This window comes from Anarrhichthys ocellatus, unplaced genomic scaffold (assembly GCF_004355925.1).
Source record: "Anarrhichthys ocellatus isolate YVR2014 unplaced genomic scaffold, GSC_Weel_1.0 scaffold44, whole genome shotgun sequence".
Lineage (NCBI taxonomy): Eukaryota > Metazoa > Chordata > Actinopteri > Perciformes > Anarhichadidae > Anarrhichthys > Anarrhichthys ocellatus.
Window position 1 is genome coordinate 3589673 of NW_022280074.1, and position 10396 is coordinate 3600068.

The window sequence follows — 10396 nt, forward strand, 5'->3', positions numbered from 1 at the left end:
ACAGCTATTTTCTTTTTTGTTTTGTTTGACACTTGGCACACTGGCTGACCTATCTGCCTTACCCGTTATGTTTGTTCCTCTCTTCACCCTTGCAGACATCCAGCGGTGTATCATTGGGTGGTTACATTAAAAAAAAAAAAAAAAAAATAGAGCTTAACAGCAAAGCAAAAACAAACAAACATTCAAACAAGAAATCAAGTTCAGCAAGTGCTCAAGCAAGTTCGGTCCGAGTTTATGGGAAAATATGGGCAGCCCCTGGAAAGGCTTTGTTGAGTTTACCTTGCCTGCGTCGCCACCCACCGCGTTCGTTAGCGCTGACCTGAGCAGCACCTCCCCCGTCGGACTCAGCCTGTCGCCATATGGCCGATCCGTAAGTTCCACCTTCCCACCTCCTTTTCTACGTGCCCCACCCCCATCGAGCACCCATCCACCCACCTTGCCCCGCATCTCTCTGCTGTGAATGGCCTAACCTCCTCCATCCTTTTCCGGGCTCCAGAGACTAGCCTCTTGTCAGCTGTATTGTTGCAGGGTGAGGGGTGATCTGCTGGTTCAGACTGTAGAAATCTGGTCCTTGTCACGAGGCCCGAAGAGCCCTTTTTTTTGCGTCGCAACGGTAAAGGGTTAGTCTGTCTAGTTAAAGACAAATAAATGAAATGGGCACTTACCCATCAGAATTGAACTATGGGTTTTTAAATCACTGCACGGGCATCCAAACCAAATGCTCAGGCATGCGGCCTGTGTACTCCGGTCTTTTTAATGTCCTGTGTTTAAGGGCATTGAAGCGTGAAAGACCTCCATATTATTTTATGTCTTCTGTTAAGAGTAGGGCAGTACAGGGCCTAACAGAAGAGGCTGCTCTGGGACCCCCCCCCCCCCCCTCATGACCCATGACCCATCACCAACTCTATCCACTGTAGACGCACCTCTGTTTGTCCCCCATTTGCATTTTCCGGTCCTCCATCTTTCAGTAGTTTTACTTCACTCAACCTTTAGTTCCATTCACTGCACTCCACTCGAACCGCTTCACCTTAACTGGCTGTGCAAAGATCTTTTTTTTTTTTTTTTTTTTTTTTTAGTTTAGTCTGCCTTCTCTGTCGAGTCCTCCTGTCTGGATATGCTAGCATTTTCAACTACTGGTTAGTGCCATCGATGGATGCCCGTAAATGTGAGATGGTCTCGGTTGCGGATCCATTGTTGCGTAGAGGCTGTGCGGTTTTCTTACGGCTTGGTATTTTGATGTCAGGATTAGAGTATTGGTGGTTGTGATGAGCTTGAATATACTAAAATGGCATCTGAGAAATCGTCGTGTAGTATATTGCGAAATGTATACACGTCGAGCCTCCAATAGTTGGTACATGGGGTACTGGTGGTTGTCTGAAATAACGTCAGATCAGCGAGGTCAAGCAGAAGTAGTTCATAACATGATGCTGGATAACGACTGTTTTTTGCGTACTAACTGAACCACTTGTGACATCTGGAGAAGCGTGTGACGATGCTCCTTGTGAAAGCTGTTGCCTCCTCCCAACAGCATATCAGAGTCCTATCCCCAGTGACAGAAATGGAGAGGGGCTCCTCCGAACCCCCGGTGGCTCGCAACACCGACTCCACCCCGTCTACTTCCACTGGTCCCGTGCCCATCCCCCGCTCCTCCTCAGTCTCTTGCCACCCCCACCCAGGAAGTAAAAAACACAAGCGGACCCCCTTGTATCAGAGATCAGTAAGAGGGCATGTCTGGCGGTGCCCGCACTGACTTAACGGCTCCGTGAGCTGCCGTTGTCGTGTGACTTTTGCTAACGGCATGGTTTGTAGTTGTGTGGAGAGGTTAACCAGGGTGTTTTGGCAGCTTTTTATTGATGCTCCAGTATGATCACTGGTTGGTTAGTAGAGGACAGGTGAGCAGTTTTTGATCGTCTTGTCTGTCTAACCAGAATTGCATGAAATTTTTCATTGGTGGTTTGGCCCTAAAATCACATGATGTATTGAGTGACTTTTAAGTGCATGGCACTTGTAACAGAACCAGGAAGTGCCATGCAGTTTTGCTGTTTGTTTTCCAGTGACTGGTATAAATGATTCTGAAATTCAATCTAGGCGTTAATGTGTGCTCCCCTCTGGTGATGGCCAGATGGACTCGGATGTAGAGTTCCTATTGCTTTTTCCCCCTCCCCACTTCCTCTTGAAGTTTGCTTTACCTGCATGTCTGAAGTGTTTATTTTTTATTTTATTATATTTTTTAAGGTTGGCATCAAACACTGCATTAAACTGCAAACTGCTTTTTTTATTTTAATTGTTTGTCTGCTTCATGTTGATCTTAACACTTGCTTCTCCTCTCCCCACCCAGATGAGTTTTGACCCAGGCATGCTCCATAGCAATGGGCACACTGCCTACGCCAACGGCACGGGCCCCGGCATCCGAGAGACTGGTGTGGTGGAGAAGCTCCTGACGTCGTACGGGTTCATCCAGTGCTCCGAACGTCAGGCCCGTCTCTTCTTCCACTGCTCCCAGTATAATGGCAACCTGCAGGAGCTTAAAATAGGAGGTGAGAGGACTTGTGACATAATAATAATAATAATAATAATAATAATAATAATAAATGCCTAATAATAAATGCCTCACTTGAAACGAAAATGTGCTATAGTGTCTGTTTTTTCTCCTGCTTCTCTGTCCCCAGATGATGTAGAGTTTGAGGTATCCTCTGACAGGCGCACTGGCAAGCCCATAGCAGTGAAGTTGCTAAAGATAAAGCCGGAGGTGCTGCCAGAGGAGCGCATCTCGGGCCAGGTGGGGCCAGACGTGCACGCCTATCCCTTTACTGTGCTGCATGGTTATATTCATCCAGTTAAGGAACACCATTTTATTTTTGGTTCTGTCGTTGTCTGTCAATTGAACATTTATACGGCCCATTGTGTTTTGTTTTTTGTTTTCTCCGGCTAGGGGATGTCGTTAAATTAGATCCCCCGCCTCCTAATGCTGCATTTAAACTTAAAGAACAACCTATCCCATCAAAATTTAGAACACATTTGGATTGCAAATTGGCTTTTTGTGCTGATATGCATGTTTGCTGGAGGTGCTGAATATCTATAGAACAGTTATAGTATAGTAATCAATGTAACTTCCCAGTGGGTGTTTTCATTTTAGATGTTAATGCTCACAGCAACTAGTATAGCGCAGTTGGTCAGTCTGTCAAACAGATCTTACATGTACAGGTCTTTTTAAAGATTAGAAATGCACACACATAATATGTCTACCTGTTACTTTGAAATTCAGCCATTTCATCCATCACAACTATTTTTAGTCGGGCTTTGCAAATTCAATGGATATCCAACCTACAGCTGGCAAAGCAGTGCGCTAACAGCCTCCTTGTGTTATTTCCTCCTCCTCTGCAGGTCGTCTCGTCGATCCCGGTGCACTTGGATGGAAAGTCGGCACCCGGCCAGGTGCCCACTGGCAGCGTGTGTTATGAAAGAAACGGGGTAAGTGGCAAGGGCTACAGCAGTGGGGCTTCCGCGATTAGTCGGCGCTATCGATGACGTTTTCGGCGAAGATCTTTTACAGCGACACTATAGTGAAAAAAAAAAAAGAGCGGTTGTGCTGCCTTGTAGAGAAATGCTATCGATTTTTATTACCTACAAGGTTAAGTGTACTGTAAGAATATAGGGAGCATATTTTAGATACTCTTATTTTAATATCTTGAAGAACTCGGGGTCAACTTATTTAGTTTTGTGCTGCATTACACAATGACATGAACTTAAATTAAATACGCTGTTCAAATTTATTTGTCCGGAGGAAAATAGTGAAAAAGTTGACGGATGAATGTACAGAAAATGAAGCGTTGCTGGCAGCTCTATGCAGCAGCATGCTTGGTCAATGGAATGTTAATTTAAGTCAAAAGTCACCCTTTCCCTCTTGAGGATTTGAAGAACCTGCATGACTTGCTCCACGCTTTGCTTGGTTTTGCTGAATGCCTTCTTGCACCTGCTTCCATGTTGCTATGAAGTGTGTCTACATGGACATGAATACGCTGTTTATGTCTTTACAACAACAGTATACAGGCAACAGTAACTCTCGCTTTCTTTAGGAGTACTCCAGCTAGCATGTTAGGGTTGCTCATAAACAGGGAAGTGGTGTTTACGTGCTGAAACGCATGATTGACATGCTCCAAAAACATAATGCGGTTGCAGGCCTGGTGCTTTATGCCACACAAGAAAAACAAAAGCGCACCTTTCGACATCAGGATGAATGTAATCGGCAACAATAAAAACATTAGTGAATTCCGCGGGCAGACGATATTGACGGCATCTTAACATTTGAACATATTCGATCAGGGATAAGATGTTTCTTTTGAACTCCTTGAACATGTAATAGTTTTCTGGTTAAAAGTTACGTCCCGAACCATTTTTAACTCCGCTGTGACGTTCCACAGGAAGTGTTCTACCTTACCTACTCCCCTGATGACGTGGAGGGAAACCTCCACCTGGACACAGGCGACAAAGTCAGCTTTTACATGGATACCAACAAGCAGTAAGTCCTCACGCTGCGTCGGTATCTCCTCAATAATTCCCCGCTTACACTCCATTTTTACATTTAACCTTTCTCGCATTTCAGCACCGGTGCAGTCAGCGCTCGTAATATTCAACTTGTGAAGAAAAAGCAAATGAGGTGCCAGGGTGTGGTGTGTGCTACGAAGGTAAGGGCCGCTAATCATCACACGGACCTGTCCTGTAGTGCAGATTAGACATAGTACGGCTACATCTTTGATTAGTGACTTTGTAAAAACGCAAAACTAAATTTTGGTCCCATGAATAACCCTCTGTGCTGTTAAGGGCAGGTTCTCCCATTTAAATTTTTCGGGCCGATGTACCCGTTATGCTGAACCACGCCTTGTTTTTCAGGAGGCCTTTGGGTTCATTGAGCGGGCCGACGTGGTGAAGGAGATCTTCTTCCACTACAGCGAGTTCAAGGGTGATCTTGAGGCTCTGCAGGCTGGAGACGACGTCGAGTTCACCATCAAGGACAGAAACGTAGGCGTTGTCGAGCTTTTGGCCTCCACCATCCAGGAAATCCCTCCTCACTGATGACCTGGCTGAGTGTGTACATGTACAGTTGTTCACATTTCCTGTTCTCTTGGCCGTAGGGTAAAGAGGTGGCCACCGAAGTGAGGCTGCTCCCCCAGGGGACGGTGATCTTCGAGGACATCAGCATCGAGCAGTTCGAGGGCACCGTCGTCAAAGTCATCCCCAAGGTCCCCACCAAAAACCAGGCAAGGAGATCACAAGTCCGGCTAGTTGAATGATGCGTTGGAGAAGTCTTTAGCTGTAGAGGCGAGCATGGAACCCGTGAGCCGCCAACCAGGAATGTGAAATCTGTCCTTGATGCTTCCTCCGCAGAACGACCCCCTACCGGGCCGCATCAGTTCCCGCATCGGCTTCAATGACAAGGAGCTGCCGTTCGGCGAGAAGGACACAAAGTCTAAGGTGACCCTTCTGGAGGGAGACCACATACAGTTCAACATCTCCACCGACCGCAGGGACAAGCTGGAGAGGGCCACCAACATCGACATCTTCCCGGACACCTTCGACTTTACTAAGGAGACCCGTGAAATGGTGGGGATTAGAGAAAAACAAATGTATAGATTATTATATAATGTGGTGCATTGTTGTCGAGATTTAATTAGAAGGGGGCGTCCACATTCTTTGAACTGAAGCGAATACCTCTCTTCTTCCAGGGAGTGATCGCGGCTATTCGCGACGGCTTTGGCTTCATCAAGTGCGTCGATCGGGACGCCAGGATGTTTTTCCACTTCAGTGAAGTCCTGGAGGAAAGCCAGCTGCACATCTCAGATGAAGTGGAGTTCACTGTTGTGCCCGTAGGTCCTGTTTATAAGCTTTTCACAAAAGTATGTATTCTGTCTCATTACTTAATCGGGCACTATTTGGGTTGTTAATTGCAAGCTAAGTCAAATGTCCCGATGTCCCCAGGACATGCTGTCGGCTCAGAGGAACCACGCGGTGCGCATCAAGAAGCTGCCCAAGGGCTCCGTGTCCTTCCATACCCAGTCTGACCAGCGCTTCATGGGTGTGGTGGAGAAGGAGGTTGTGGGAACCAACACCAAGAACGCCAGTCCCACCAAGACCAAGGAAAAGGTACCAGAATGCACAATTTAAGGCAATCATGATGCGTGAAAACAAACCCAGTGCATTTAAAGAAAACAATAGCCTCATAGTCCTTCACGTCATCCCTCTTTCCAATTTCTGCTTTAGTTCTAATTTTCCTCTTTTTTGTCTCGTCCGATGGTCCTTCATGCTCCTTGTTGGTTTAGAAAAAAGACAAGGTAGGACTGAGATGTTGTGCATGAAGCCACATGATTAAAGTCTCAAGTCTCTAAGCAAATGTCTTCAGACTTAATCCAACAGTCTGTGCATTTCACTAACATTTAGTCTAAGAAATCACTACTTAATTCCTAGACTTGGAACAGTTGACAAATAGTGCAGCAAGTGTAATGCTGCCTTGTTGTTTAACAGGTGTCTGTTTCTCTTATTTTTCAAGGCTAAAGTTGTAGAAAAGGTTTGTCTTTGCAGGCTTCTGGCATGCCCATTGCCTCCTTTAGTTGACAGCATGGTATTTGATCCCCAATTAACCCTTAGAAACATGCACTCAAACTTTGTGACACTGATTCAGTGAGTTGTATGGCTGCACGATTAATGATGAAATGGTGGTCCCAATCTCTAGCACGTTTTTGGGAACAGTCTGTTGCGTGCTTGTTGATAAGCGGCATCATTTATTAATGAACTTCTTCTCCTGTCTCTTACTCTGGTCTTTTTTTTTTTATTTATTTTTTTATTTTTATTTTTTTTAATTGTTTACGCAATTGAAATTAAAACATTTTTGCACTCAAAAAAAATTATACTTATTAGTTGCAGCATGATCAAAACAACAGATTAAGAAGCATACAATGGTCTGCTCAATTTTCCGCGATCAATCAGCCCGGCAAGCTTAATTTGTACTCTCGGTGATGATGCCAGTAAATTGCATGCCGCGATTGGTTCAGGCAATTACTGCGAATAACCGAGGGGAGAATATATTACGTGGAGACTGCAGACGTGTTCCCAGTGAAACGGCAATACTGATGGGTGATTACGCGGCCCTGCGTAGCATAGCGGGCCGTAACTCGGAGCTGTCGCAGTGGACTCGGCCAGCGCTAACCAACTCTGCTGCTCCAGAATCTCACAAGCTTGTGTGGGCTGTCTGCACACCATCTTCTAATACACTACACACCTTTTAAACCATCTGACTGAATCATCTGAGACACGGAAGCGGGTGTAGCGTTGGTGAGCCTTGGGCCAGCTGGATGCGGTGTTTTTATGATGCTCATTATGCAATTTGTTGCCCCTCTCTGTAGGAGGCTGAGGAAGGAGTGATTGCATATGAAGACTGCGGAGTGAAGCTCACGGTGCCGTACCATAACAAGGACCTAGAGGGAGGAGGATACCCTCAGGTCGGAGACAAGGTATACAGTGACACTGCACTCAGTTACTTTGTTTGAGATACAACGGAGGCCGTGCGAAGAGTAAAAATACAATGTAGAACTCCTAATATTGCCCAACTTTTGAGGCTGTGTTTGCCAGTGGGGCTTTAGATTCTTCAAACTCCCCCGTTTGTGACTTATTAACAAGTTTGTCCTCTAGGTGGAGTTCTCCATCAACGAAGTGAAGCGCACCGGCCTGCAGAGCGCAGTGTCCATTAGGGTCCTCAACCGCAATGCCTCCAACGCCAAGAGACTGCTCGGATTTGTCGCCACGCTGAAGGACAACTTTGGCTTCATTGAGACGGCAAATCACGACCAGGAGATTTTCTTTCACTACAGGTAGACGCTTCAGTTTCGGATGAGTTGGTCGCCATTTTACTGAACGGCATCCAGAGACCTGCCGATTCAAGTCTCGGTGTATAAAAGTTTTTTTTTTTTCTTCTCCCCGCAGTGAAATGTGTGGGGACTTGGAGAACTTGGAGCTGGGCGACACAGTGGAGTACACTCTCTCTAAGGGTAAAGGAAACAAAGTCAGTGCTGAGAAGGTTACCAAAGTGGCTGCAGGTATGAAGGGGCTTTGATTGGAATATGTCTCATTTGTTGGTGGGAGTGTCTACATATATGTGTGTGTATGTATGTATGGTATGTGAAATCCACCGTTCTCCACTTTTAGTGAACGGCATTAGCGAGGATGTCGGTGCGACGGTGACGATGGGGAAGGTCATCCGTCCCTTGCGCAGTGTGGACCCCTCCCAGACGGAATACCAAGGGCTGATTGAAGTCACAGAGGAAGGTTGGTGTCACTTGTAGACCTCTTAAAGCACGTTTTTTCTCGGGTTGGAATAAGATGTCACCCCTCCTCCCTTCTGGATTGTTTTAAGGTGCACCTAAAGGCCAGAACTATCCTTTTGGAATCATGGGTATGTCAAACAAGGCCGATTGCCTGCAGAAAGGAGAACTTGTGAAGTTCCATGTTTGCACAGTAGCCCAAACGGGACAGAAGATGGCCTGTAACGTGGTCCCTCAGCGCAGAGCCATGGTGGAGTGTGTCAAAGACCAGGTAGGTTTCATTGGAGCTCATCACGTATCACAAACCTCCAGTGTTGAAGTAACTGACTACAGCACAGGTTATGCTCTGGTAAATGACTTGTTGTCTCCCCCCCCCCCCCCCCCACCAGTTTGGCTTCATCACATATGAAGTCGGTGAGAGCAAGAAGCTGTTCTTCCATGTAAAAGAGGTGCAAGACGGCCTAGAGCTCCAGACCGGGGATGAGGTGGAGTTCTCCGTCGTCCTCAATCAACGCACAGGAAAATGTAGTGCCTGCAACGTGCGCCGAGTCAGGTGAGAGCGGCACGGCCTGGATTTGGTTCAAGTCATTGTAATTGGCCTTTTGGCCGAGCTTGTCTGCGACATTCAGTATATTTGGCAACATTTTTAAGCGACACAAATAAGGCTATGGTTTTAGTATATATACATTATTACATTATTTTTATATTTTGCTCAAATTTTTACTGTTTTACCACGATCAATTCATTCAGTGTTGTATTTTAGTTCTTCTTGTGCGCTTTATTCTCTTTGCTTTCTCGCCATTTCCATCTTGTTTTTGTGGAGTCCATCCTTTTTATAAAGCACTTTGAATTGTATTTGATTTGTTTTGAGATGTTCTTATTTAAATACAACGTGATTTGATTAACGTTACAGCGAGGGGCCTAAACTGGTGGCGACTCCTCGTCCGGATCGACTGGTGAACCGGTTGAAGAGCATCACCCTGGACGACGCCAGCGCCCCTCGCCTGGTGATCGTGAGACAGCCCCGTGGTCCCGACAATTCAAAGGTACCACCGCGCCTGCCCTATCGCCGCATTTTTTGTCTGCGCTGCAAGCCGTGGCCCCGATTTCAAATACTACTTTAACTCATTTTTGTGTCAAATAATGTAAATGCAAAGTTGTTGAGAAAATTCTGTAAATGCGTCTGAATTTGTGCAAACTGCAGCGTTGATGCACACCCCTCCTCTTCTTCACAGGGCTTTAATTTGGAGCGCAAGACCCGCCAGCCCGGCGTCATTGACTGAGCAATACACAGCCCCACCCTGTTTGCCATTGGTGGGATGCTGTCCCAACGTGTGACGGCAGGGGATAAGGGAAATTTGATTTGACACATGCTTGCGCACACACAGACTCACACACACACACACACACACACACGGTAATCGGCATGTGTAATCTTTGTCCCCATCGGTACCTGCAAGGGAACTTTTTCTCATTCCACAGTTCCCTGTCTCCCATGTATGATGTACTTGATACAGAGTTCCATGCTGCAGTGTACATGGGGTCTTTGTGTGCGTGTGTTTGTGTGTGTGCGCACGCATGCGTGTGTAATGTATCCTAGAAGTAATTATAGTGTGTACCGGAGGTATTTGTTTCTGAGGGTCTCGTCCCGCTAAATCAGAGTGACTGTGTGGCTGTCTATGTCTCGATCTTTTGAATCTTTTGTTTTTTTTCTGGAATTCTGCACCTGTTATCTGTCCAGTACTTTGCCTGGTGGCGTCTCATGTCTTTATGCATCTGCTCCGGGTTTTTTTTTTTTTTTTCTGTCTTTCTCTCTCCCACATTTTTGCTCCTTTACCCATGGAAACTTAAAATGGTTTTATTGTCAAGTTTCCCACTATTGTATGCTTTCCTACAAGACGCATAAAGCAAAGCAAAAGTTCCCTCCATAAGGAGGATCATATTTCTCATGTGCGAGCTTAAACTGAAGATTCTTCTCTGCTCGTTTTTTTGAGCAGTTTTTAAAACGCTTTATTGAAGAGCTGAAGTGAAAGCATGGTGTGTGTGTGTGTGTGTGTGTGTGTGTGTGTGTGTGTGTGTGTGTG

General features: G+C 46.0%; 1 protein-coding gene across 9 annotated transcripts in view; it reads left to right on the top strand.

Annotated features, from left to right (window-relative positions):
* csde1 (cold shock domain containing E1, RNA-binding) overlaps positions 1–10390 on the top strand; it is a 15030-nt gene extending 4640 nt beyond the window's left edge. Inside the window, exons 3-24 of one of the 9 annotated variants that reach the window (XM_031868837.1) lie at positions 96–370; positions 1529–1717; positions 2339–2537; positions 2670–2836; positions 3385–3471; positions 4422–4519; positions 4604–4685; positions 4891–5019; positions 5133–5258; positions 5386–5601; positions 5724–5894; positions 5977–6141; positions 6318–6329; positions 6545–6562; positions 7398–7505; positions 7684–7862; positions 7975–8087; positions 8197–8316; positions 8405–8583; positions 8702–8865; positions 9226–9358; positions 9548–10390. In XM_031868837.1, coding sequence (XP_031724697.1) covers positions 245–370; positions 1529–1717; positions 2339–2537; positions 2670–2836; positions 3385–3471; positions 4422–4519; positions 4604–4685; positions 4891–5019; positions 5133–5258; positions 5386–5601; positions 5724–5894; positions 5977–6141; positions 6318–6329; positions 6545–6562; positions 7398–7505; positions 7684–7862; positions 7975–8087; positions 8197–8316; positions 8405–8583; positions 8702–8865; positions 9226–9358; positions 9548–9595 — 2829 coding nt within the window. In that variant the 5' untranslated portion in view covers positions 96–244 and the 3' untranslated portion in view covers positions 9596–10390. The remainder of the gene's footprint in view (positions 1–95; positions 371–1528; positions 1718–2338; positions 2538–2669; positions 2837–3384; positions 3472–4421; positions 4520–4603; positions 4686–4890; positions 5020–5132; positions 5259–5385; positions 5602–5723; positions 5895–5976; positions 6142–6317; positions 6330–6544; positions 6563–7397; positions 7506–7683; positions 7863–7974; positions 8088–8196; positions 8317–8404; positions 8584–8701; positions 8866–9225; positions 9359–9547) is intronic. The other 8 variants (XM_031868841.1, XM_031868842.1, XM_031868846.1 and 5 more) reach the window with 8 other exon arrangements.
* The last annotated feature ends 6 nt before the right edge of the window (positions 10391–10396 follow it).